The sequence below is a fragment of the Aspergillus novofumigatus genome, assembly GCF_002847465.1.
Source record: "Aspergillus novofumigatus IBT 16806 chromosome Unknown P174scaffold_12, whole genome shotgun sequence".
NCBI classification, from domain to species: Eukaryota; Fungi; Ascomycota; class Eurotiomycetes; order Eurotiales; family Aspergillaceae; genus Aspergillus; species Aspergillus novofumigatus.
This window is the reverse complement of record NW_020194285.1, coordinates 327,847-353,917: the sequence shown is the minus strand read 5'-3', so window position 1 is coordinate 353,917 and position 26,071 is coordinate 327,847. Positions and strand designations below refer to the sequence as shown.

General features: G+C 50.5%; 13 protein-coding genes across 13 annotated transcripts; 7 read left to right on the top strand and 6 right to left on the bottom strand.

Moving 5' to 3' along the window:
- Window positions 1-354: 354 nt before the first annotated feature.
- P174DRAFT_446269 (sugar porter family MFS transporter) lies at window positions 355-2,528 on the bottom strand. Its single transcript, XM_024828539.1, has 8 exons — window positions 2,440-2,528; window positions 2,339-2,377; window positions 2,228-2,289; window positions 2,047-2,174; window positions 1,809-1,998; window positions 1,387-1,756; window positions 827-1,332; window positions 355-767 (listed from the first exon to the last, which is right to left on the bottom strand). The coding sequence occupies exons 1-8, from the start codon at window positions 2,486-2,488 to the stop codon at window positions 510-512; spliced, it is 1,602 nt and encodes a 533-aa protein (XP_024677363.1). The 5' UTR covers window positions 2,489-2,528; the 3' UTR covers window positions 355-509.
- Window positions 2,529-3,844: 1,316 nt separating this feature from the next.
- Window positions 3,845-5,332, bottom strand: P174DRAFT_379898 (DUF3712 domain-containing protein; the record flags this gene model as incomplete). Its single annotated transcript, XM_024822942.1, has 4 exons — window positions 3,845-4,384; window positions 4,433-4,557; window positions 4,608-5,029; window positions 5,085-5,332. The coding sequence occupies 4 exons, from the start codon at window positions 5,330-5,332 to the stop codon at window positions 3,845-3,847; spliced, it is 1,335 nt and encodes a 444-aa protein (XP_024677362.1).
- A 429-nt stretch (window positions 5,333-5,761) lies between these two features.
- Window positions 5,762-7,218, top strand: P174DRAFT_446266 (oxygenase MpaB family protein). Its single transcript, XM_024828538.1, has one exon. It carries the CDS (start codon window positions 6,247-6,249, stop codon window positions 7,117-7,119), a length of 873 nt encoding a protein of 290 aa, XP_024677361.1. The 5' UTR covers window positions 5,762-6,246; the 3' UTR covers window positions 7,120-7,218.
- Window positions 7,219-7,297: 79 nt separating this feature from the next.
- Window positions 7,298-8,000, bottom strand: P174DRAFT_435939 (uncharacterized protein; the record flags this gene model as incomplete). Its single annotated transcript, XM_024825967.1, has 3 exons — window positions 7,298-7,351; window positions 7,399-7,807; window positions 7,915-8,000. The coding sequence occupies 3 exons, from the start codon at window positions 7,998-8,000 to the stop codon at window positions 7,298-7,300; spliced, it is 549 nt and encodes a 182-aa protein (XP_024677360.1).
- A 965-nt stretch (window positions 8,001-8,965) lies between these two features.
- On the bottom strand, window positions 8,966-9,600 carry P174DRAFT_435938 (uncharacterized protein; the record flags this gene model as incomplete). Its single annotated transcript, XM_024825966.1, has 3 exons — window positions 8,966-9,051; window positions 9,087-9,430; window positions 9,485-9,600. The coding sequence occupies 3 exons, from the start codon at window positions 9,598-9,600 to the stop codon at window positions 8,966-8,968; spliced, it is 546 nt and encodes a 181-aa protein (XP_024677359.1).
- Window positions 9,601-9,667: 67 nt separating this feature from the next.
- On the top strand, window positions 9,668-10,720 carry P174DRAFT_425782 (uncharacterized protein; the record flags this gene model as incomplete). The annotated part of the gene is made up of 3 exons (XM_024825321.1): window positions 9,668-9,674; window positions 10,125-10,402; window positions 10,454-10,720. 3 exons carry the CDS (start codon window positions 9,668-9,670, stop codon window positions 10,718-10,720), a joined length of 552 nt encoding a protein of 183 aa, XP_024677358.1.
- Window positions 10,721-11,144: 424 nt separating this feature from the next.
- Window positions 11,145-12,063, top strand: P174DRAFT_425781 (uncharacterized protein; the record flags this gene model as incomplete). The annotated part of the gene is made up of 5 exons (XM_024825320.1): window positions 11,145-11,194; window positions 11,251-11,328; window positions 11,405-11,630; window positions 11,683-11,743; window positions 11,810-12,063. 5 exons carry the CDS (start codon window positions 11,145-11,147, stop codon window positions 12,061-12,063), a joined length of 669 nt encoding a protein of 222 aa, XP_024677357.1.
- A 761-nt stretch (window positions 12,064-12,824) lies between these two features.
- Window positions 12,825-14,567, bottom strand: P174DRAFT_455403 (amphiphysin; the record flags this gene model as incomplete). The annotated part of the gene is made up of 3 exons (XM_024829321.1): window positions 13,993-14,567; window positions 12,909-13,922; window positions 12,825-12,847 (listed from the first exon to the last, which is right to left on the bottom strand). The coding sequence occupies exons 1-3, from the start codon at window positions 14,174-14,176 to the stop codon at window positions 12,825-12,827; spliced, it is 1,221 nt and encodes a 406-aa protein (XP_024677356.1). The 5' UTR covers window positions 14,177-14,567.
- A 317-nt stretch (window positions 14,568-14,884) lies between these two features.
- On the top strand, window positions 14,885-17,265 carry P174DRAFT_446263 (IscS subfamily cysteine desulfurase). Its single transcript, XM_024828537.1, has 2 exons — window positions 14,885-16,432; window positions 16,656-17,265. The coding sequence occupies exons 1-2, from the start codon at window positions 15,302-15,304 to the stop codon at window positions 17,076-17,078; spliced, it is 1,554 nt and encodes a 517-aa protein (XP_024677355.1). The 5' UTR covers window positions 14,885-15,301; the 3' UTR covers window positions 17,079-17,265.
- A 1,532-nt stretch (window positions 17,266-18,797) lies between these two features.
- Window positions 18,798-20,320, top strand: P174DRAFT_379938 (indoleamine 2,3-dioxygenase; the record flags this gene model as incomplete). Its single annotated transcript, XM_024822945.1, has 2 exons — window positions 18,798-19,088; window positions 19,118-20,320. 2 exons carry the CDS (start codon window positions 18,798-18,800, stop codon window positions 20,318-20,320), a joined length of 1,494 nt encoding a protein of 497 aa, XP_024677354.1.
- Window positions 20,321-20,794: 474 nt separating this feature from the next.
- P174DRAFT_397707 (uncharacterized protein) lies at window positions 20,795-21,927 on the bottom strand. Its single transcript, XM_024823811.1, has 3 exons — window positions 21,569-21,927; window positions 21,399-21,510; window positions 20,795-21,352 (listed from the first exon to the last, which is right to left on the bottom strand). Exons 1-3 carry the CDS (start codon window positions 21,804-21,806, stop codon window positions 20,854-20,856), a joined length of 849 nt encoding a protein of 282 aa, XP_024677353.1. The 5' UTR covers window positions 21,807-21,927; the 3' UTR covers window positions 20,795-20,853.
- Window positions 21,928-23,558: 1,631 nt separating this feature from the next.
- On the top strand, window positions 23,559-24,170 carry P174DRAFT_425776 (CsbD family protein; the record flags this gene model as incomplete). The annotated part of the gene is made up of 2 exons (XM_024825319.1): window positions 23,559-23,681; window positions 23,742-24,170. 2 exons carry the CDS (start codon window positions 23,559-23,561, stop codon window positions 24,168-24,170), a joined length of 552 nt encoding a protein of 183 aa, XP_024677352.1.
- Window positions 24,171-24,858: 688 nt separating this feature from the next.
- Window positions 24,859-25,959, top strand: P174DRAFT_415003 (aldo/keto reductase family protein). The gene is made up of 3 exons (XM_024824410.1): window positions 24,859-25,146; window positions 25,200-25,572; window positions 25,623-25,959. Exons 1-3 carry the CDS (start codon window positions 24,980-24,982, stop codon window positions 25,773-25,775), a joined length of 693 nt encoding a protein of 230 aa, XP_024677351.1. The 5' UTR covers window positions 24,859-24,979; the 3' UTR covers window positions 25,776-25,959.
- Window positions 25,960-26,071: the final 112 nt, after the last annotated feature.

The following is a 26,071-nucleotide window of genomic DNA, read 5'->3' as shown; positions in this document are numbered from 1 at the left end:
AAGCACCTGGCTTTACAGGAGTGTTCTGTTGCGGAACCTGCTGTAACTGCTGGCCTTTGTTGTCAGTGTTTATGAAGATGAGAGTCACGCTTTGGTTTATGTCCATAGCCAGGTTCTATGTTTTATCTGAGAAGGGAACTCTTGTCAGGTTGGACCTCAAGGCAGGACGATCAAGTAAATCAATTAAGCCAGATCTGTGGCTTGCTTAGCGTTGACAGCTAATCAGTGCTTGTATATGGCACTGGGCATATTCAACTTCACTAGCGTAGGTTCCTTACTGACTAAAGGACGTGGAACAGTTGCCGACAAAATTAGATTGATATTACTGTTAGACAGAACCAACAAAGACGCCCACGAGGACTACCTAAGATTAACCAAGTTAACCCAACACGGAACCGGATACCCCAGCCCGAAGGTAGTCAGCTCATATTCCAAATTATTACCCGTGTCCCATTGTAACCATTAAAAAAAGGAAAGCTTTCCACCAAGTCTCAGAATAAAGGTACTGTCTAGACGGTCTCCATCTGCCTCTCCGCGGTCTCGGTAGTAGCAGCAATAGGTCCATCTTTCTCGCCGTGAGCAGTTACCTTGAGCTTGCCCTCGGCAATCTCCTGTTCGAGCTCCTCCAATCTGCTGCGCTTGTTGAGCTTACGCCAGGCGGGAAGGCCACTGTCGAAGACTTCGTCCATTTCCTCGAGAGTGTAACCCTTGGTCTCCGGGGCCGTGAGGAACATGTGGATGAAGGCGGCGGTGTTGAAGGCGGCAAACTGTAAAATTTGTTAGTTAACTTTTCTATGGTCGTAAGTTTTTCCATGCAAGTACGTACGATCATGTACATCTTCCAGTTGATCGCCCACAGCAGAGGCGGGACGAACAGGGCAAGAAGACAGTTCCAGATCCAGTTCGACGCGGTAGCGAGAGAGACGGCCTTGGCGCGAACCTTGGCCGGGTAGATTTCTGCAGGGTAGGTCCACGAAGTAGGACCAATGGTTGTCGCGAACGAGCAGACGAAGAGGTAGGAGAGCGCAATGATCGCTTTACCGACGTTGGGATGGTCGGACACAACCCAAGAAATGGCATCGAGCTTGGGGTCGTCATGCGGGTTAGGCTTGCCAAATCCAGCCTGTAGACCTCCTTCAATGTACAGGAAGACGGCCTGCAAGGCAAAACCGATCAGGATGGCAGGACGACGACCGAATCTGTCCAGGTAGATGATGGCGGGCAGGGTCAAGGCAGTGTTCAGGATGTACTGAATGGAAGCGGTGAGGAGAGGGCTTCCAGTTCCCGTACTCTGCATGATATACACAATGTAGTACATCATGACGTTCATACCTATAGCATCAGCCATTAGCCTTTGCCTCATGTAAAAGGTTACGATCGACTCACCGCACAACTGAGACCACATCTGCAGACTCATACCAAGGAGCACACGCTTGGCAATGCGAGGCTTGATCAGTTCCTGGTAGCTAGTAGACGCCTGCTCACGCTCCAGAGCCAAAGCCTCCTCGATTTCCTGATATTGAGCCAAAACCTTGGGATGGTTGCGGTCTCCGTTTCCGTGAAGGTTGGCAAGCACCTCCATAGCTTCATCCCAGCGGTCTTTGCTTGCAAGCCAACGGGGCGACTTGGGGTAAAAGAACAGGCCGACGAAGAGGATAAAACCAGGCACCATCTGGATACCCCAGGGAATGCGGAAGGCAGCCGTACTCTGAGTCGGGTTATCGGCACCTCCGTCGATGTTGCTAGCACCATATTGCTGTCAATTGTCAGAACCTGTCTCCGTCTGGAATAAAGGAGCTGCTACTCACAATAAAGAACTGAATCAAGATACCCCAGGTGATGGCCCACTGCTGGAGGGAAATAACTCGACCACGAATTTCCTTTGGAGCGATCTCTGCCTGATAGACAGGAACCATAGCCGAGGCGATACCGACACAAAGACCAGCGATGACACGACCGACGACGAGGAGAGCAATACCATTGGAGGCAGTCATAAAGCTGGAGGAATTAGTTGGCACGATAGATGCAGATAAGCAAAAGACTTACATGGAGCCAATAGTCCACAGGATAGTCGAGAACTGGATTGCGGTTACACGAGAGTAGCGATCCGCAATGAAACTCGAGCACAGAGCACCAATGAGCGAACCAAAGGGCATAGCACAGGTGATACCACCCTAGTACTAGTTTAGAAGAGGGGACACGAGATAGAGGGCTAATTGGAACATGCCTGCTTATACTGGCCGCTGCCCACGCGGAAGTAGTTCACATACGCCTGAGTTCCCAGGACACCTGCAATCGTCAGAAACTCATCGAATGAAGAATCAAGAACTATACGCACCGCTCATACTACTGATATCAAACCCAAAGAGACCACCCCCTTTTTTGTTGGTTGGAAGAGTTAGCGAGGCGTTCGGCGATTCTGGTTAGAGACATCCTCACCCAAGGTGATGAAGCTACAGAGAAAGTAGACATTGTAGAACTTCTTCATTTTTGCAGTCAGCTGTCAAAAGCAGCTTTGTACGAAACAGGCAGCCACTGCGAAAGGAAAAAGAAGAAACTTGGGAAGAGAGAAAAGAGGCCAAAGAGAGAAGAAGTATCCAAGTTGCGAGTACCCCACAGGGGTTAAATACTCTCTGCCCTGCTCTCGCAAGCGTCAACAACCAAACCGGACATAGCTCCAGAAGATAATCCGAGAGAAACAAACGGGCCATTTAGCGGCATGGCCCGTTTGTTTCTGTTTCTGATGGACTAGTTTAGTGAATACCACAGTCCCAAAGTCGCCTGATTCATTAACCCCGGGGTGAATGCCATCAACGATTGGACCACATCCCAACGCGGACAGCAACATCCCACCTCAGTACTACCTAACACCCAAAACGATGTATTTAGGAGCAGACCAACGAGCGCAAGGTTCTGGTCTAGTACAACTCTGGGCAAACGCCACCAACATCATGTGGACTGGAGCATGATATTACAGGGTTGTGCCGTGCGGATAGGCTGATACTGGATCATGGGGGCCGTCCCCTCAAACGCCTCCCCCGCAATCCAGCAAAGTTTACGTGTCGGATTTAAGGCTTGACTGGTCTGGACGAGGAGCTTAGGACTCTTGAGGGAGAGATGTCAGCATCGAGGTAATGAATAATATGACCTATCCACGTGGCGTGGTGAGCTGACTTCCAAGTTGCAACCCCGTTGTTATGTTACCCCAGATAAAAGGAGCACAAGGGTAGACAGCCTCCTTAGCTCCACAGGTCAGCCATTTTCCTACTTTATCGGAAATTAAGTCCAGCCTGTGGAGTATGGACCCTTCTATTAGCTCAAGGTATAGGAGAAGAAAGCTCTGACCGGTACGGGAAAATGCACACCGAGAAGCAACACGCGTCTTAACCCTCCCAATCAATCTATCTGTCCTTGGCGATTGGCACCAAAAGGCCCCTCACTAAGTGTATAAACAGACTTCAACCACGGGCTGCCTTGGTTCTGACCAATTACTCTAAGAAGCCAAGAATACGGGCTAGACGTTCGGGTCATTGGTCGACAAGAGAACAAAGAGTGCAACCCTCGAGAAATGGCGTTGTGATAGGTGGAAGTTGCAGGTAGACCCGTGGAAGAAACAAGGCCCGATGTCACGGTCTCATCTTCACATGGTTTTTGCTTCCAGAGGGGGCGTTTCGTGCATTGAATTATTGAATAATGCAAGCATTAATATTGTGTTTGTTCATGTATATACAAAAGACTGCTCTTCATCTATACACAAGAAATAAAAGAGACAATAGGAAAAAGAGGAACTCCAAACGCCGCTCATGTCAATATCCACGATTTCATCAAGCATGTCGTGATTCGTTTACAAGAATCCTTTCAGCACATCAACCAATAATAACTTGTCGTCGGGACGATCCAGGAATTCGGCCATCGATCGACTAGTCAATTTGCTGCTCAGACTTCCGCCCAGACTGCTCAGGTTCAGATGCTGCAGTTCGGACAGCACACTGCTCGTGCTTTCCGACGACGATGAGTCCGTGATATTCATCTGGTCGAGGATGTTTGTCCCGTTCTTGTTGAAAATCCCCCGGAGGGTGTTGACCAGCAGTCCGCCGATAGGAATCTTCGCGCTAAGGGTCAGGTCCTTCATCACATTCGTATAATATGGCACCTCCACGCCGTCATAAACGACCGATTTGGCAACGGTGTTGAGAGTCAGATATCCGTTGCGGAGGGAGTCTTTCTGGCTCTGCAGGACCGGTCCAAGGTTCTTCAACACAGTTTTGAGATCGAGCCTGCCGCGGACGGGATTGGAATGGTTGCCTGGTCTAAGAACGAGATTATCGATCGTTGCGTTGCCGATGACGAGATCTCCGCTTTTGAGGTCCAACACAGTTGTGCCCTATCGACTGTTAGTGATACTCGACGGCGGATTATGCTGCTGACTCACGATTTCCAATGTCATGACTGAGGGATTGGGCAAAGTGGCGTTGGCGATCAGGTTGGTGCCGTCTGGTTCAGCGGGCAGAAGCAATTGCGACCCCTCGATGGAAAATCCAGCGAAGCCGTTTAGGGCTGAGAAGGTCAGCCAGTGATTTTCGTTACCAATAAAGGTGTTCGCTTACTGTTTTGCTTGATCGTCTTGTCCATCGTCACGCGAGATTTAAGTTTGCCTAGGTACGACATGGTAGTCCCCTTCAACGACAAGGGTGCATGTTCCTCAAACACCACATTGTGCACATATTTGGCCCACTGCTCCGTATTAAGTGGACTGAACTGATTAGTGACTCCCAAAGTGGTGTTGCCCGAGATAGTTGTCCCGTTGAGGTACAATTTGGCCCAGGTGCTGTTCCCAGGCTCGTCCCGGTTGAAGAGGTCCAAAGTGATGGGATCGATACGAACGGGAAGTCCAATGGGCAATTTGAGGGCAGATTGCATAGTGAGGATTACCGAGTCTGGACGAGGTTGCATGACACTTGCATCGACGAGAACAAGGTTGGAATTGTTGACAACCCGCTGAGAAACAGAGGGAAGGATCACCAGGAAGCTATTCTACTGTCAGCAAGGTCACAGATGTCGTGAACAAGGGCGGAAAGACGAACAAGACCGGGAGGATGATGGCGAGGAAAATGATCGAGAAGAAGATATAGCAACACCAGAACCGTGCCCAATGGCGACGGATGGCCTCTTTCTTCGTTCTCTGTTTCTTCTCCAGCGACAATGCCGTCTCGACATGTTCCATCTCCCCACCGTCCCCATTGGCCGGGGGTAAAGGCCCTCGATGGATACCGAGCGCATACTTGGCCCCTTTGGCACTGAGATAGGAGGGCTTTTCTTCCATCTCGGCCATGGTGACAGTGATCCGGGTAGCAAGAGTCTAAAGATAGACCAGTCTCGAAATCCGGGGTAGCTGGTAGCAATGGATATATGAAGAAGACGTGATGGGGGTGAATCCGAGATCTTCGCCCCCGTTAACCTCAATCCGCACGAGAGTCATAGCTGATTGCGGGCCACACCGTCACACGATAATTTCATTTTCTTCAATTCCTATCTCCGAGCCAAATTCAAATTTCCATCATTTTCTGCGCCGTTTCACTTAGCTCTGGGCCCAAGTGCTCGCAATTCTTGCTTTGTTGTATTGAGCTTTGGCCATTTCTGTAGAGAGTTAAGCCCCTTTAGGGGGTTCCCTCCGCATGATCGGCACTGCGAACTTCGGCGATCTTCCCCTGCAGCCAATCCCGGCGATTGATTACCAGTTCACATGCGGCCATTGGGATAACGATCATCGCATACTATTAAACAACCGCGGTTGCTAGCTCATTGCCGATAAAATCTAGTCAGATGGAGGGTGGGGAATAGTACGAAAGTGGCTTCATTGTCGGGTTGTTTCGACTCAAGCTTTGCCCGCAAGTGCCACAGACGCTGGACAAGCCCGAAAGTTGGGGAATGGAAACTCTCTCCCCGGTTAGGGGGGGAATATGCGGGGTTGAGAATATGACGAAAATTGTCGGATGTGAAGCATGGGCAACTGCAGCGTCTGCATGTGGTCTGATCATCTCATCATTGAGCTGAGACGAAAGTGATGAAAATCGTCTGGAAGCGTTGAAGATCGTTTGGGGCCTCCGTTGTCTCCTAATTCCACAGTGAAATCTCCCAATCCTGCAGCAAGTCTATCACTCAATACCGGGACGAAGACGGCGAAAGCCTGGCATACGATTACTCTCTTCAACAATTATTCTGTAAGGATAACGGCATCGCGTCAAAATGTCCCTCGACGAAACACTCCCAGAAAAAAAGACACAAACACCCACCACCAACAGCATCAAGTCAGAAACCTATCCTCTCGATGCGCTGGATGACCTCGAAATCCTCCCCCAGATCCTGCAAGAGGGTATCCTCTTCGCTGGATCAGGGACAGCGCTCCTACTACAAGCAACCACGCCCGAGATTCGCAACGATCACGACAAAGCCTGCAACGGCCCCAATCTAGCCACTGAGCTAGGCGATGCCTTGCAAGCAATGCTGAGCTTCTTCTCCTGTCTGGTCTTTGGCACACGGCAGGAGAAGAAGACCTTGCTCGAGATGCTTGGTCGAGGACAGCCTCCTCTCCGCGGCAGCGAGCATTACTACGCTGCCACGCCCGACGTCCAGCTCTGGATCGCGGCGACGCTCTACGCCACGGCAACAGATTTCTACCAGCGCATCTACGGCCGGGTAGATTACCGGACGGCCGAAAAGGCGTACGCGGAGTTTGGTCTTCTAATCCACATGTTGGGCCTGCCTTCGGGTGTCTGGCCCGAGACGCGCCAGAAGTTCTGGAAGTACTGGGACGACCGCATCGAGCGGTTGACGGTCACGCCGGACGCGAACAAGTTCGCCAAAGATCTGCTGCATGACAAGGCTGTGCCGCGGTGGGTGCAGATGCTGAAGCCGTTTCTGCGGGTGATGACGATCGAGATGCTGCCGCCGAGGCTGCGAGAGGAGTATGGGCTCAAGTCTACGATGGGGACGCGGGGGCTGTACCGAAGCACGATGGGGTTTTCGAATGCGGTCTATCCTGCGCTGCCGGTGTCGGTGCGGTCTTATCCGTTGCGGTACTATCTGAATGAGTTGAGGAAACATTTGAATGTTGTTTAGTCGTCATTCTGTATACTCCATGGATCTACTTCATAACTTTTATGCTCTGCACAGCTTTCGGGTAAGAGAAATATTGATGCAATTGCATCGTCCCGTTTTATAATAATCAATCAAGGATCACTGTATATACATAACTACCCATGGATTCATCACTCATATATACCCATGTCCATACCACCTACGTCAACGAAGCCAACAACCCACCCAACAACTTCTCCACAGCCGAAACCAGCTAGAAACGTCAGCATCAACGTCAAAGGTCAAAAAAAAGAAACATACCGGCGTCGCATCCCCAATCAACGTCGACGTCTCGTTCACAAAGTTCGGCGTCAACAGCGAGTGCGCATTATCAATCACATCCTGGAGCTTGTTGACGTTATCGCCTGAAAGCAACTTGGCGATGTTGGCCGCGTTGTCGCCGCCCAGGAGCACCGCACCGCCTTTGACGATGGTTTGCAGGTCGTTGAGGGTGTCCTCGCTTAGGAGCTCTTTGACGCCGTTGAGGATGGTGGGGAGTTCGGAGAGGAGGCCGCCGCCGGTGGATTGGGGGCTGGTGCGGCTACTGGGTTGGGGTTTGGGTTGGCGAGGGCGAGGGGAGGAGAGGGAGGAGGAGGGTTGAGAGACGCATATTGTTATGTTGTTGTTGTTGTTTGATGAAAGGAAGATGTCTCTGAAGATGGTAGATACTCTTGAGCAGAGGTAAGTATATGTATTGCTATCTATTGTTAATTAACTATCTCGGATACGAGGCCTCAGTTGCAAGAAAACAAGCATCATGATTACCCCGCTATCTACTGTCCAGCTCCATCGCCATCAGCTTCATCAAGTACGATGGGTCTATCTAGTCCCTGGAGTCCTGAGGTAAATCCCCGATTTGACATGTCTTGGTCCCAGCCCGAGCCTAGCCCTGCATCCGTGGATCTGGACAATTACCTCCGAGGCTGTAGACTTCACTCAGCCTTCACTTCGTGTTATCAAGCCAACCTAGAAGTGAACAGATAAAGATGACCAATTTCTCGACATTCATGTGATGCGAATGCGCAGTGTTCAGTCCCCCGCTTCTCCAGCGTACAAGTCCACTCCACTCCCCACAGTGGCCCCTGTGCCGCAATGCATTCCCTTTTGGGTTGCTTGACACTGGTCCCTGACTGATGTGGAGATAAAATCCCAGGTATCGTCTCAAATATACGCGGCTTTTATTGAGATATGCCTCTCAGGTAGATTAATGATCTAGGGACTATGAGCCACATACGTAGATGCGTCATTCTTATTCATCCCCTGTCTGGTCTGGTTTACTCATACAGTTGGATTCGCAGTCTACATTATTATCAGGTAAGCTCAAAGTGGATTCGAGTCTTCGACCATGGTGAGCTACTGAGCTAGAACGACGTGACGGTGGATCGTTGACAATCTGAGTGGAGAGCCATTCAGGACCTCGGGATCGGAGACTCATGTGAACCTGTCTACCTCGCTATTCTTTCCATAATTTGGCATGGTCTCATTGTCATCCGTATTCTATCTGCACAGGTTAAACAATTGTCTCACTCATTGCTCCACATCTATCATCATGCTTGATTCAGCTGTCTACCTTGTCGTAGCCAGTATATCTTGTCAAGAGCGCATGAATTCTCCGCATCTCCACTAAAGCTTAACCGAAGAGCTATCCGCGGACATCATTACTCAATAGACAGACATCTAGTTCATTCAAAGCCTAGCCTAGTTCAAGTCATCACATCATCCATAGTCCGTACTTTCGTATCATTGCCACTCGTTCCTTGATTTTTCAGACACACAGCAATGTGGCCCGCTCATCACATTCACACATTCACATTCAGTCGGTCGTCCCTCACAGCACCAACGCCAGCCCCAAAACACCCATGCCCACTCCCCCGCCATCAACACCCCCGTCGGTCTCGCCGCAGCAGCCATTCCCTTTGACGTAGACGTCGCACCCCCCGCAGACGCACCCGTCTCCGTCGCTGTCCTCGTAGCCGACGCAGTAGCCGACGCAGTAGCCGCAGTCTGATACGCCAGGCCCGTGGTAGCCGTCAACGCCCCCTCGGAGATCTGGCTCTTCACCACGGACAGGTAACTCTGGACATCGCTGGGGAGACTCGCATACCAGGCTGGTGTGCTCCCGGCCTTGAACTGGCTGGCGAGGGCGCTGCGCTGGGACGGGATGACGAGTTCCATTAGTACCGACGGGGGCAGTGCGGTGATGACCTCTGGGATGAGGGAGCGAGGGGGTGGTGAGATGTTGTCCAGGTTGGCGGTTTTGGTGGGCAGGGTGAAGTTGAAGTTTAGGGATTGTCTGCTGGTTGTTAGTGTTGTAGGCGCCCCAAAAAGTGAGGAGGGCTAGACTCACAAGGCATTTCCGAGGGAGGACCAGTTGGCTAGGTCGCTGGATAGGGCTTGGGAGTCGCTCTGGGGAGCTGCGAGAGCGGCGGTGAGGAGGAGGGAGAACCAGGCTGTGATTTTCATTTTGGAATATATATTTGAATTTGAGGGAGGAAGAGATGTGCCAGAATAGATGTTGGAAAAATGAAAAATGAAAGGTAAGGCGATATATAAGACACTCTGCATTCAAGCTAGTATGGGAGCAGCCTTCCGATACGAGATCCGACAGGTGGAGACGGACAACTGCTGTAGTGCTTGTCAAGGCTTGTGACGATGATCGGTGACTTCATCTTGTTGCTAAAGACTATGACAGGCTAGCCAAGCATTTCCTGCTTTGTTCACTACTCAGTCCTTGGTCGTTGCAGTGAATCTGTTGCTTGCGCGTAAAGCCAGTCAATAAAGAATGATTCCCCCATTGTATCTAGTGAATGATTACTACCCCTCCCTGGATAGTATATTAACTGCTCTGCTTCCTTATTTCTGCTCGCTTCTGACACTCAGTATACTCCTCAACTTACATGAAACCACTATATATCTTCAACTTGTCTCTACGATGATTTGGTCTTCTATACAAAAAACAAATTAGCCAAGCTGAGCCCAGACGGCAGAAGACAGACCGGTATACCCATCTCAATGGAACAGGCCAGATGCCCTAGCCTTGTGGAAGGGCTGGGAAACGAGTTCCGGCATCAAAAACCATGATTTACGAAAGTTGTCACTGGACTGTTTCCTCAACTTGAAATGTTGCAAAGCCACAGCGAAAGGCCATCCAAGGGAAAAGAGGTTATTCTTCGAGATATCCGAAAAATTCTCATCGGGAAGACCATTATCCTCCCCTCGAGCTCGTGGCGGTGGCCGCGGTGGTGGGCATGGGGGCCTGGGCAACGTAAGTGGTACCGTTTGAATGAATGATGATGTGAAGGCTGACCGATGTTAGCCTCATGCCCCTGCCGCCGCCGCCGCGGCTCCGGCTGTTGCTGATCCTGTTGCTGATCCTATTCCTGATCCTATTCCTGATCCTATTCCTGATCCTATTCCTGATCCTATTCCTGATCCTATTCCTGATCCTATTCCTGATCCTATTCCTGATCCTATTCCTGATCCTATTCCTGATCCTGTTGCGAATACTGCTGCTACTGGGAGCATTTCCACTCCTGCTACTGCGAGCCCCGATGGCCAGGATCCTGCTATGGAAGATAAATGAAATGGATCTAGTCTGATAGCTTACCTTAAGTAAGTTGAAGCAGCGGCTCCCGCAGAAGCAGCATCTCCTCCCCCTTTGACTGCGACTGAGTCCACCATTGCTTGTACTCAAGATGAAGTCATGGAGACAATGCTGAGACCTATATCTTGTGCCTAGGGAACTTGTCAGCGTCGGCAAAGCCGTGATTAGGACTGAGTGTCCTCTGGCTCGAACATGAGGATGACAGTCGTCAGGCTTCTGTGTTCTTCTTCTTCTCAGAATACATGACACCGACCACAAACTACCCTGAAAGAAGAAAGGAATGGATACACAAGATTTCAAGGATACCCTCAGCGGCGAGGAACGTTATCTGGCAGCAGCACAGACAAGTGACTGATGAACTCTACTGAGGAAGGTGTTAATTGATCTGGTGCTAACTGACAGAATGGAAGGTCCGCGAGCCCTTCCTGTCCTGACGACAACCCCAATGAGACCGTTGAGCAACCACCGGAGGTTATCAATATTGATGATCCCGCTAATAACCGTGGCAGTCATGACCTCCCGATCGAGGTAGCTGACGATGATGTTGCTGAGCTTGCGGGCCCGTTGGAGGCGGAGTCCGTGGACGAGTAAGTAGTCATATCTTCCATTGTGCATCTTGTGTCACCAGATTGGTTAATTAGAGGCTGACGAGGTGATGACCAGGCTCCAACGGTTCCAGATATCCTTCACGGTCGACCGCGTAGATCGAAAAACCTGGGCCGACTGCAAGAGGTTTTATAAACTGAAAGGCAGCTTCGGAGAACAGCCGGATGAGACAATCAAGCGCAGGTCACTCAAGCCTCGCCAGGCGTTCGCGGTTTACTGGATGCTGACAATCGAGAATGCACTCAATGGAGAATATCTGGCGGATGATATGGGCTTGGGCAAGGTAAGCAGGCCCCTGACCGTCCAGCATCATTGACCTGACCCGAACACATAAGCGGCTATACCAGATACCTGGATACATTCAAGAGCATCAGCAGCAGCAGTCAAAAAAATTCCGTAAGGAAACCGAATTCCTTTGGGATAACAAGCAACGGTAGCCACCCGTGACTTGGAAGTGCTTAGGACCGGAACAGTTTTCAAAGCTTCAAAAGCACTCGCGCTCTTTGACTTCGCTGGACACATGGCCGGATGGTGCAACCCTCCAACTCCCGATCACCAGTCCCTGGGGACCGTCCGTCTTTCTCATGCCACGCACGCATATGGCGGCAGCTCTCTTGGGTCATCTAGGCTGGGATGAACACGGCATCATGGACGGGTTAAACCTATTGTTTACGGGTCCACCTTTCGTACTACAATCGATGCTTGCAACACGATAGCCGAGTTGTGAGCTATCGCTGAAATTCAAACTTTACGCCGAGGTCTACGGCTGCATTTATGAAGTGACCCGGGCACTGAGAAGTGCCGTAGGTCTAGATGTCGATATCATAGGGAGACGTCATTTCCACCGTAGGAGGTGTTTTGAAAATGTTACTCTACCTATGTAAATAAACGATTGAATGACCGGATCTGTTCGCGCCGTCTTCTAGTTCTGTGGCTCCGAGGATGTCAAGAAAGTGAACGACGACTCGCGTCGGATATCATAGACGATCTACAGTTACATTTTAGGAAGTATCCGGCGCAGGTGAGAGTCGGAACTACCTGTGCTATAGGCGTTCGCTCTGTTAGCGACGCGGAAATGGCTTCAATGGAACCTACAGTGTCCGCACTTGCGCTGTATATTGACTCCCCTTCGAAAACGGCACTGATCCACAGCTTGCCGCAGTAAAACCAGTTTTGCCGTTCCATAAGAGTCCAACGTAGTTGAATCGAATGCCTTTGGGCGTGGATTAGAGCTTAAGAATAGCCTAGAGACTATTTACAAGCAAAGAGACTATCTTCATGCACGCGATGCTCTATGACAGGCAAGTAGGGAGATGAATGAAGTAGAGATTGACGATGCTGCTGGAGCTCAAAGCCAAAGAAAGTGTGCAAAGGAACCCACAACTTCTGTAAAGGGCCGTCGCTAATAGACAGCAGCATCAAAAGGGGGAGAATATGAATATTGTGACATGAGCGCTGAAAGTGGTAAAAATATATGCTAACGCAACTGAACATAATTTGCTGTGGTGAAAAGAAGGTTAGTATCTTCAAGATAGAAAGAAGAACAGTGAATAGAACTGACCTGGGAACTGGCCTTCTCGTCCATCAACTCTACCGGTCCACCATTCGTTCTGGTTATCCGTCCGCTGGATAATCTCAATCACGTCGCCCGCAGAGAAGCTGAGATCACCGTGCGCCTGTGCTTCGTAGTCATACAAGGCTGTAACCGTCTCGACTGCCGCACCGAATCGGGCGGGCTTGGGCTTGGGTGGCGGAGGCGCTGGCTTGGCCTTGGCGGCCGCAACAGTACTTGCAGAGGCCGAGTAGGGTGGAGGGGGGTTGTCAGTCTCCTCGGTGCGATTCGTGCGGGCGAATGTGCTCTTGCTCTCGTACGCCATCTTGTCCTTGCCGGGAGGTGTGAATTTGGAGGGTTGTCGGCCCAGGCCCTTCGTCTTGAAATGGACGATGGTAAGTGCTTCTGCCCGCTCTTTGACGTCACCTCGCTTCTTCTCGAATGCCTCCTCGACATCCAGAGTTAAATCGAAATAGGCGATATTCATGCCCTGCATTTTATCATGCAATGTGTAGAAGACATTCAGCTGCATGTAGTAGAACGACTGAAACAGCGGGCGGATGAACTCGGCTTCGAGGGCAAAGAGTTTGGGTAGCTCATCTTTGAGCAGGTCGTTGTAGTAGTTGAATTCCTGCGTGGCCTGCTCCACGTCATTCTCCGCTTTGTAGAGGGCCTTCTCATCCTTCAGCGATTTGTCCTTCTTCTCCTGGAGTTTCTTCAAAGTGTTGCGGTGTCGATCATAGTCCAGCTTCTTGTGATCTCGCTTCACCGCTACCTTCCGAATCACCTTGATCACCTCCAGCAGTTGATTTGCCGGACTCACAATGCGAGTCTCGATCAACTCTAGCTCGGGCGCAAGTGACTCCTGTAGGTCGCGAACAATTCCTTCGTATTCCTCGCAAGCTCGAATTCCTTCCGGGTTGCCCTCAATGGTGTATGTGCTCGGGTCCGAGGCGCGACCGGAGATGGGTTTGTATAACTCTGTCATGGCTTTGGAGAATTCGATCTGGTGATTCAACATGCCTGTGTGATCATTAGTCCATTTTGCTACCCGGACCCTGCTCAACAGAATCGACCCCGAGCAAATCAGTACCATTAATAGCTTCAAAATACTTCCTGGACTCATCATGAAGCTTCTTCGTCTCCTTTTCAAGTTCTTGAAATCGTCGCTCGGCATCTTGATAGATCGGATCCTTGGTGTGTTCGCCAATATTGAACCGCGCCTTGAATTGCTGCGGTGCGCGAACAATGCTCTTCTGGAAACCCTTCAAACTCATCTCGGTGTTCCTGGTGGTGGAATCTCTCCTGTAGGTGCTGGGCGGAAGTGCTCGGTATAGACAACGGTGGCGATCTAGGTGTGTTTGAGATGATGCTAGGGGGATAAAGGACGAGGGTCTCAGGGAGCAGTAAAGAAAGAGTGATATTAGAGCGAGAAATGGCTCAGTGGTGAGGAGTGGGGGGAAAGCGACCTTCTTGTTGCTTGGAGTGGATTTGCAGCCTTCAGCCCAGCCCAATATACTAGTGGTTCGTCTGCTCGGCGCTGTGGCTGAGCTATGACATAGGATGCTGTTGAGGTAAGTGTGGCTGAGAGGTACCAGGTACGTATTATTCTCTTAGTATTGGGTCACTAAAATGATCAATAGGGTATAGCAATAAGTTTAAATGAATTCAGCATTCGAGACTAATCTAAGGCCATTTCCTTTGCTCATTTGTGCACCGTGGTATGATGAAGTCATACATGTTCCTTGTGACTGAACATACCGATCGATCGAGTGTGGCGCAGTGACGGAGAACCACACCGAATGCCGGAGTCTCCCCTAGGAGCTGGTTTTAGGCACCGGTTATTCAGGCTTGGTGTTCCTTTGGCTTGAATCTAACTTGTGCTACAACATTAGGCATCACTATAATGATCTGTACCGTAACGACTCGACGGTGCATAATAGTGCTCTAATAATCTCCGAGTACGGAGTACACCCTGAGAATATCTCTGACATACTACTCTTCAAGTATTAGACGGAGAGTAAACAACCGCGGGGGATAATCGCGTTTCGCCGTACCCTGCCTTTTCTTCCCCACAGAAGCTATATAAGGGATCTTCCCTCCCCAATCTGCTCATTTGATGACAAAATATGGATATGCTGCCCATTTGACAATTAATCTACCCTGACAAATGATACTTGGGGCAATAGATAGGTCCGCTGATATTCCGGTGGAAAAGACCGAGCGAATTCACCGAGCTATCTGATTGCTCCGCTCCGATCGGGCTTAGCGGCAATGATATAACCGGATCCAAACCTTTTTCTCACTCTTACGAATTCGCGCCTTTCTCCTTAGCTGTCATCCACTCTGCTATCAACAGACCATCAAGCATTTTAATGGTACGGTTGAGCAACATCTAAATTATGTCTAGCGTTACACCATCTGCCTTGAGACAGGCATCTCGTGCCTATGCTCGTCGACTCTCGTCGACTCAGCATGGCTCCCTGGCGACCGCGTCCTTCCCCAGACGGGCGCTCGCCACCTCCGGTGGTGCAGCTTCGAGACGGACATATGTTACCGAGACCAAAACTGGAAACGCTCAGGTCTCGATCGACACAGCCATCAAACAGGAGCAGAAGAACTTCATCAAGCAGACAGGTCTTCAGCCTGGAAAGGTCGAACTTCCCGCCTCTGGCATCTCCGGAGATGCTTCGATGAGTCCCTCTGCGGGTATTTTGAAACAAGCAACTGTTATGGATCAGGGAACACGGCCCATCTATTTGGATATGCAGGCCACTACGCCGCTTGACCCTCGTGTTCTTGACGCTATGCTTCCCTATCTCACCGGCATCTACGGAAACCCACATTCCAGGACTCACGCCTATGGTTGGGAGTCGGAGAAGGCTGTCGAACAAGCCAGAGAACATATTGCAAAATTGATTGGGGCGGATTCAAAGGAGATCATCTTTACGAGCGGCGCCACAGAAAGTAACAACATGAGCATCAAGGGTGTGGCCAGATTCTTTGGTCGTTCCGGCAAGAAGAAGCACGTTATCACAACGCAGACTGAGCACAAGTGTGTATTGGACAGCTGCCGGCATCTCCAAGATGAGGGATTCGAAGTCACATATCTGCCCGTTCAAAATAACGGATTGATCCGGATGGAGGATCTGGAGGCGGCCATTCGACCCGACACGGCTCTGGTCAGCATCATGGCCGTCAACAATGAGATTGGTGTGATTCAACCCATGGAAGAGATCGGAAAGCTCTGCCGTGCGAAGAAGGTTTTCTTCCACACTGATGCTGCCCAGGCAGTCGGCAAAATCCCCTTGGATGTCAACAAGCTGAACGTCGATTTGATGTCTATCTCCAGCCACAAGATTTATGGCCCCAAGGGTATTGGTGCTTGCTATGTTCGACGCAGACCCAGGGTTCGTCTTGAGCCCATCATCTCCGGTGGTGGACAGGAACGAGGATTGCGCAGTGGCACGCTCGCTCCTCACTTGGTTGTTGGTTTCGGCGAGGCTTGCCGCATCGCCAGTCAGGATATGGAGGTGAGTTATCTTCTTTCATAATCCCATGTTTCTTTGGATGATTGTCGACGGGGATTATATATTGCATGAGTTTTTCGGACACCATGACGGTAGCTTCATACCTTTGGTATGTTGTCATGGCTGCATGACGTACATCGCAGGGGTAATGAGTCGACCGCTACTAAAAAAATCTCGTTATGACTTCAACGTTGCTCTGAATTGTTTATGCTAATGTATCGAGCAGTATGATAGAAAGCACGTTGAACGGCTGTCGAAGCGTCTGCTGGATGGACTTCTGGCGATGGAACACACCACGCTCAATGGAGATGCTGAGCGCCATTACCCTGGATGCGTCAACGTCTCGTTCGCTTATATTGAGGGCGAGTCCCTTTTGATGGCTCTGAAGGACATTGCTCTGTCGTCCGGTAGTGCCTGTACCTCTGCCTCGCTGGAACCCAGCTACGTCCTTCGTGCGTTGGGCAGCAGTGACGAGAGCGCTCACAGCAGTATTCGTTTTGGTATTGGACGGTTCACAACAGATAGTGAGATTGACTACGTCCTCAAGGCTGTCCAGGACCGTGTCCACTTCCTCCGAGAGCTGAGTCCTCTGTGGGAGTTGGTTCAGGAAGGCATTGATCTGAACACCATCCAATGGAGTCAGCATTAGAAACTCTCTTATGGTTTACCTCCTCCTTTCCAGGATGACCATGCGAAGTCTGTCCATTAATTCATCATTTTGCAAATTATCACACTCGGGACGGCGTTGGGTTGGCATGTAACAATATGAGATTGATGACGGAACTTGATCCATTTTAAATAGTCTGTACAGAATTGAGCAATGAGCTACTCCAGCCTCGCGCGCCAGAAATATATCAAACTCGATGTAGGCTCATGTCTTCCACCGACACTATCCAGTTTGTCTAACTAGGAAGTACGCTTATATCCGGTATTGCCATAATCCATGCGAGATGGTACTTGATTTCCGGGATAGGTGATCCCCAAAAGGTGTACCTTCCGATCGCCAATCATGTGACCCAAGAATAAACTTTTGAGTCCCTGCTTTCACCGCAGACCCGAATGGGGTGGCGTGGGTGTAGGCGAAAGCGCCGGCGCACTCGCTTATGGAGGGGGAACCGCACCCGGTTTCGCACACTTGCGGGCTGGGAGGCGGCGGCCGCCAGTCAGAGAGGGTTCCGGTTCATTCTCTAGCACTCAGGCTAGCACTCGTCAAATAGTGACCCCCTTTCGCTTCCACCCAGTCTGCCGCTGGTGCTGGCGCATGGCTTCAATGGGTGCATCTGGAGTATCTGGAGTATATCTTTCGATGTTTTGATATAGAAGTACAAAAAGAGTCGCAATAATGTCATTGTATAACCCGCATACTGACTATTCATAGCATTCTAGCATGTTTACCATCATCTCCTCCTCATGCCACCTTCTCTTGCGTGTCTCATCACCCTGTCTCTGGCCCACCCAATGCTCAATAATCATCACTCAGTCTGCGAAAAGTTAGCTTAAGTCGTTTGCCTATATCGGCCTCGTTTTTCCACGGGACATTCGCCCCCTTGTTCTCCGGTCTAAATGATCTCTATTCATTGGCCAGGATTTGTTGTCTCCTGACATTCTGATTTAATGATTCCGTCCTTGCCGGAGGCTTACGTTGTTCTGGAAAGGCCGTCAATATTCCTCACCCAGTCATGGTCAATTCGGTCAATCTCTTTCAGTACTTTGAGCACACGACCATTTATAACTCACAACGCCAGCTCCCATTCTATCCTGCCTTTTCTACGAGCATTATTAATCCTCATGCCATCCCCCACCGGAGGAGCGACATTTTCTACCAAGGTTCCGAATTAGACGGGCCACTGATCATCTTTCTCTCCTTTGCTTGTAGTCTTTTTCTTCCGCTCTTCTCCGCGTGCATCGGGGAAGCGTTGTCTTTTATTGCTGGGATTCCTGCTTCTTTGTGTCACCTATCCTACTGTCTCTTGTAATACAGTGAAATCTGACTGAAGGACTGCCTGGTTGCTTTGTCTCAGACCAGTGTCAATCCAGTCTCGTCCCTTCCGCTGATCGGTGTTTTACCCCAAGACCAGTTGTTTCTCAAGCCTTGGAATATAGGCACAAGATCAACTTCATCGTACGCCCCAGTTCGATCAAAGGATCTGGGGTATCGTCCGATCTGAGCCACTCGGGTGTCAGGTCCGGAGCAGAGTTTAACAAACTTTGGAACCTGAAGTCACGGATTCGCCTCCAGGAGGAAACGCGGACTCCAACATCCGCTAGATAAACAACGGGCTCGGCTTTCATTTTCAACTGCTTAAATCATCCTGTTTTGTATCCGGGCTGTCACTCCAGCTTGTGTGCATTGAACACTGCCTACACAATGCTTCCTCCTATCCCCGCTCTCGCGGACTACGGCATCTCCCCAGATCATGGCTTCCTTCCACCAGAACCGCCACTCGAGGCCCTTCCAGATCCTTACTATGCCAAGTGGGAATGGATAGCATCCAATCTACAGTCTCTACTCCACAGTGGGAGGATGCGGGATGTCGTCAACAGTTTACCTCTTCTTCAGACCAAATACCTACATTCCGAAGATGAGTGGCGAAGGGCTTACGTTGTATTGACCTTCATGCTTCACGGTTACGTCTGGGGTGGCAAGATACCAGAAGAGGTAGGCTTTCTGACAAACAAGTCCTGCAGGTGCACATGCTGATACTGATGGTTGATTCGCAGAGAATTCCACCTCAGCTTACTATTCCCCTTCTCGAGGTCTGCGACCATCTAGAGCTCCCTCCGGTGGCAACATATGCCGCAGTGTGTTTGTGGAACTACAAGTCTATCTTCCCGGATGAACCCGCGCACGACCTGGATAACCTCGCCTGCATCAATTCTCTCACGGGATCACTAGACGAACGGTGGTTCTATCTGATTTCGGTGGCTATTGAGGCCCGTGGAGCACCTGCCATTCCCTTGGTTTTACAAGCTATTTCCGCAGCGCGGACTGGAAATAGCAGAGTGGTCACAGAGTGCCTGCAAAGTATTGCCGACATTCTGGACCAGATCGGTGTGCTCCTCGAGCGGATGTATGAGCATTGTGATCCCTACGTGTTCTATCACCGAATCCGGCCATATCTCGCCGGAAGCAAGAACATGGCTGATGCTGGGTTGCCGAACGGCCTGTTGTACGACGATGGAAGTGAAGAACCCGAGTATCGCCAATATGGAGGTGGCAGCAACGCTCAGAGTTCACTTATCCAATTCTTCGATGTCGCCCTGGGCATCGAACACCGGCCCACCGGCGAGACTCGTCCCGCCAGCACTCCGTCCGAGAATGAGAAGGAAGGCGTTGCAGGAGCACCGCGGCACGGGTTCATCCAGGAGATGCGAACCTACATGCCCGGTCCTCATCGGCGTTTCCTGGAACACGTGAGCGCCGTGGCCAATATCCGGGAGTACGTGGAAGCGCGACGCTCGGACAAAGCGCTCTGCCTCGCCTACGATGCCTGTCTCGCTATGCTGCGGTCCATGCGAGACAAACACATTCAGATGGTGTCTCGATACATCATCATCCCCGCGCGGGATGCACGAAATCGTGCACCCGAGACATCCAGTGCCAGGAGGCCATCAATAACAATGAACCTGGCCAATGTTCGGCCTGGAAGCAAGAAGCTGCGCGGCACGGGCGGGACGGCACTGATCCCGTTCCTTAAGCAGGCGCGCGATGAAACTGGAGAGCCTGCTATTGACGCTTGGGCGCGACGACTGCTAAGCAACGGTCCAGCGGAGCCGAGCTTCGCGGCCCTGAGCAAGTTGGGCGAGCATCCGGACGGCCACCTGGAAGTGGTCGGGCTATCGGGGACCTGGACGGCAGATGATAGTGAGGGAGGTATCTGCCATTGGTAACACGATCAGTGTATTGGGAGGTTATGGCATGACAAAAACGATATTTCATCTTTTTCATATGTTACGAGGCGAGATCTGCGATAGACTTGTCACTTTGCATTAGCGATGCTTCATTATCGGGCTGTATAGACTCCGAACATCTAAATGGCAGCTTGGCACTTTACTCAGCCAAACGCATACATTCTTGAGACTCCACTCCAATCTCCATGATGCATGACGCATTCATGATGCCATCCAGTATGTCGGTTAGCGCCTCCCATGGCCACTCAATATTGGGTGGGGATGTGGCTGCGGAAGCCGAGAACGCTTAGCGTCGTAGTGCTACCGCAGTCCGCAGGCATGGAATCTACATAGGGGCCATGGAGGGAATCCGGCTAATTTCAGGGCGACACTGTGTCCTTATGGACTCCAGCAAGCGCCAGAACCGTGGTTTCTCAGCGGCAGTTTCAGGTATTCTCAAAGAGGCTCAGCGTTGCTCATTTGTGGAGTCGTATTTCTACAAAAAGTGAGGACACAAAATGCACCTCCATCATTCAAGCTAATTCATGTCTAACTGTGAAAGGAGACTCAAGCTCGGACCGTGGACCTGAGGAGGAAAGTTCCGCCGGCTCTGACTGCCTGACATATTCTTGCGACAGTGGCTGAGATTGATTAATTTTCCCTTTGCGATGCCGTCGTAGGATATCAAAGAATACAACTGCACCTATGGTGAGGGCGCCTAGAGGGACACCAACTCCAATCCCGATCTTTGCACCTTCTGCAAGTCCAGATTGGCCTGAATGGGCCATCGAACTTGCCAGGGGCGAAGTTGAAGTTGGACCAAATGAAGATGATGATGTTCCCCTCTGGAGCACACTAGTCGACTTGGGGAGATCGGACGCCTCCCAAATGAGCGGAATCCCATCGGCGTAAACAGTCACCGGGGTTGAGAGTACACTAGTGACAATAATACCAGAGGCCGCCATTGCGACCGTTTCTTTCGCCGGGAGGACACCACTGCATTGGTGGCCACCGGCGTAGTGACTCATGCTCCTAGTCAAGTAAGCAGACATTCTACATCACACCATGGGTCACTCACCAAGGGCAGCAAATCGCTCCACTGGTGCTACTTATTATATCAATCCCGTTCCATGATCCGGATAATTGGCCCGCTGTGGCCCATCCACTGGGGCAGTACAATCCTGGAGAATCTATATTTAACAGTCTATAAGTTCATCAATGCATCCCCTTGGAGGCAAGTCGACATACACCAGTATGTCCCCCAATATGTGGGAGAAAGGAGCAGCGAAGTTGGCATTGTGCCAGTGGGATAACATGTCTGACCTAGTCCATCAAACCAGTGACCATAATACATAGTTGTTTGCGGTATCCCATTCACCTCGTAGACAGCTGTGGATAAAGTCTGAAGGCAGGTAGTTGGGGGAGTAAAAGTGGTGGTTAGTGGCCCTCGGTTGAAGTAGCTGGTTATGTTGACCGGTGTAGCCATTTCGAGGATTTTCAGTCTACAACACCTTGATAGGGGAGAGGAACAGGATGAATTTAGAGCTTTATGGAGTAGTTCTCCAGCTTTGAACTGCAGCGGTCTGACATTATGGCTTAAATAGCGCTATGATGGGCGGTTAGATATCTAAGATTGGATGGAGAATTAACACGCGGTTAGACGGCAGGAATTCGGAGCAATGGCCAATTAGAGTATTCGAGCGTAGCACTTATATTTAATAGGGACGCTTCGTGGTTGTCCACAACAGACACCGGTTACCTGGCATTTCATTAGCAGGCCTATGCGAACGTCTATTACAGCTGAGTTGACCCAACACCAATGGGGTAGAAATACCTATTATAGAACAGGGGAAATCGCCTGGCAGTACATCGTGCGTAATCTGGCGGACCTTGATTGACGGCGGTTCAAGCGGACAAGCAGAATAATAAAATATAAGGATTGTAATCCGCAAGGATTAAAATAAGGCTAGTATACAGGAATATAATATCGATTTGACCAATACACTAATGATAACTCTTTTCTGGGCGCACTGCCAAGGCCTTAGAACCTATCCATAATTGACCAAGCCATATAAAATCAAAGGACAACTGTAAGAGGCGCCAAGTATGGAACAGTACTGTATCTTGCAAATGCATTACAAAAATTCATCCATGGAATTGCTTGGAAACCTAGGGTAGGTTTCAGCGAATACGTGGGGAAGGCGCCTACTAACTTGATGATCTGCTGTTTGACTGTGAGATGATCTCTCTCACAGCTCTATAGATCCTGAGCAGTGCTCAACTTCTGATGCTACAATATTCTTCATTCATGCTGGATGTCTGAGGAATGTTATGTCCCGAAATCTCTTGAGAGGTTTTTGATTATGAAAGACTACGGTATGGCTCTTTGGGTCTCTGTAAATTGAACAGAAAGAACCTGCGAAACCTCATAGCACTTAAGTACTTGGTCGGCCCTCAATGACCTGTCCATATCTGAGCGGGCGCCAAGTGACTGGCTGTTGCAGGGGCCATAATATAACCACTGTCTGCACTCAGGTACCGCGCCACATGCCATAACCACTGAGTTCAGCGGCGGTGCGCCAACAGCAGCATCACTACAGCCGCCTGAATCTACTCTCTCAGATTTTTAAATACTTGAATGTACGGAGTTATGGTTCCTCTATTTCAAATTCTTGCTGTCCCTTAATGACAGCAAACTGCTATCGCACCGTTTTTCACAACTTCTAGCCGCCTAGTACAACGACATGGCCGGTTATGCCGATTATCCTCAGCCCCCGCCAGAGGGGTTTAGACTACTTATCCGACGCTATGGGGTACAGACGTCCTTCTGGCACTGCAGGAACGGAGTCAGCATAGCCACGGGCGAGTATTCCGGCAGCAGGAGCAGACATTCAGAACCATGGATGACGCAATACCTAAGCTATTAAATAGCATCAAAAGGACATCCGCGTCATCCCATTATATAGATACCATTTGTGCATTTCTTTCTGGATGCTGGTGCGTGTGACATAGCCCAAATTTGTGACCACATGCTATGACATCATTACATGATGTCATCCGTCCCGAGCCACAAATATGGAGATGACCGCGACGCAAATTGTCTATATAAAGCCACAGACATCTTTGAAACGTCGAAAAAGCATATCTGAACGAGACAATCATCCAAGACCAGTTTCGAACAAGATAGCTTTGAACAAAAATCCACAAACATCCACGTCTTACAACACAATCAATCACCATGTCTGACAACAACAACAGCAACAATAACAACAACGCTTCCACCCTCAACAGCTACATCAACCAAGCCACTGGCCTCGCCCAGCGCGCTATGGGCTCCGTCACCGGCAACCCATCCACTCACGTAAGCAACCACCACATTCCCGCTCGATGTACCACGTCCAATCCACTAACAGCAGCCCAGGCCGAAGGCGAAGCCACGCACACCCAAGGCAAAGCCGAGCACGCCGCCAGCCACGAAACCGCCAAGATGGGCCCCGTCGCTGCCGACCCGCAGACCGGCGCCGCGGCCAAGGACGACCCCAAGCGCACGCAGGGCACCTGGGACCAGACCGTGGGTTCGGCCAAGGAGTCGCTCGGCAACTTGATCGGAAACGAGAATCTGCGTCGCGAGGGCCAGGAGCAGAATGCTAGTGGCAAGGAACAGGAGGCGAAGGGTCAGTTGCAGGACTGGGGTGAGGGCGCTGCGGACCGGGCTAAGGGGGCTTTGGGATCGGTTGGTGCGGCGGTCAAGGGGGATCGCACTGAGGAGGAGAAGTGGAGGGATGTGCATGATGAGGGGAAGGTCAGACAGAGGGGTGCGGAGGTGGATATGGAGAAGAGATATGATTAAGTTGGCTGCGGCTGGGCCGGTGTCTTTGATCTGGCGGATTGATTCTTTCATGATACCTTATGACTTATGATATGATATCCTATTTGTTTAATGATTTCTGTCCGCGTTCAGTACGTCTCTGTTCAGCTAGCTGCCTGAGCTTGTACATTCTAAATTGAGATTCGCATAAATCGTTCTATCTTGGTTATCAATCTTCAAGCATCCCACGAGTAAATAGAAGACAGAACCCGCCAAGAATCGTCTGGAAACTAATTCCATCAATAGCAATCGCTCATACCATAATTTCGTGCTCTGTACGTAGATTATCAATCTCGGACATAGAGCGAGCTTGTCGGCTTGCCCCTCATAAAGCCAGGTCCACCATTCCTCTCACTATGATCTCATTGCGCTTGCGCCAATGTTCACAACAACCTCAAGTCCATTCCACATCGCCCATCCGACAGATACTGAATACACTAACTAGAATTGTTTATGTTGCGCAACATGGCCAAGTCCTTGACTCTGCGTTCGACATATCGATTGAACTCTGGTCATGAGATTCCCGTCCTTGGATATGGAGTGAGTTGAATATATGAACCTTCCTCGCTATATACAATGCTAATCAATTTTGGCGCTGGGCTAGGTCTACATGATGTGCGTACACATCTACAAATTGATATCCGACTACTGACACCAAACCACCGCGCAGTCCCGCATCTCAAACAGAAAAGTCCACGCTAGAAGCTCTCAAAACGGGTTATCGTCATGTATGATCGCAGCAACCGAGTATGAACACTAGCTGATGTCCCAGGTAGGTAGACTCCGCGATCATGTACCGCAACGAAAAAGCCTGCGGCCGGGCAATCCAGAACTCCGGCCTCGATCGCTCCGAGGTCTTCTTCACGACGAAGATCCCGCCGGGCTCGATGGGGTACGAGCGCACCAAGCGCGCGGTCGAGTCTAGTCTGAGAGAAGCCGAGGTGGATTATTTTGATCTGTAGGTACCTCCCGGTATATGGCCCCGAAGGATATAGCTGAGTCATACGACAGAATCCTCATCCACGCTCCCTACGGCGGCAAGAACGCCCGCCTTGGTTCCTGGCGCGCTCTTGTTGAGGCGCAGGCAGCCGGGAAGACACGCTCGATCGGCGTCTCGAACTACGGTATCCATCACCTCGACGAATTGGAAGAGTACATCAAGGGCGGCGAGGGCCGGGGCAAGATCGACGTCGGGCAGTACGAGCTGCACCCATGGCTGGATAGATCTGAGATCGTCGCTTGGCTTAAGAAACGCGATATCGTGGTCGAGGCGTACTCGCCGCTGGCGCATGGGTATCGGCTCAACGAGCCTGTTTTGAAGACCTTGGGGAAGAAACACGGCAAGTCTCCTGCGCAGATTATGATCCGGTGGAGCTTGCAGAAGGTGAGTCTTCTGTCTTTTGATATCGAGGAGGTATGATTGACGGGAAACAGGGGTTTGTTGCGCTCCCCAAGTCTGTGACGCCGGCACGCATTCAGCAGAACGCGGATGTCTTTGATTATGAGCTGTCGGAGGAGGATATGCAGGCGCTCAATACGGGGGAGTATTCGCCGACGGATTGGGATCCTACTGTCGAGTATGACTGATGTCGTGCGGATTGATATGTTGTGCTAAGAATTGTATGAAATATCAATGCGTAGTATATTTAGTTAAAGACATGCCAATGCTGCAACAATCAGTGATATTCTCTCGTAGATTGAGCCTTCCGACTTATTGCGAAATGTTTTCTATTGCCATTTACCGCATATGCATCCCAATCTGACACAAGCGGTTGGGAATCGTGATATGCAGTTGGCGTGTCGGTCACCGATATGGTTACATTCCCGGAGCGGAAATCACAGCGGGCGCGGGGCTGCTTAGCAATTTGAACCCGATGCAATCC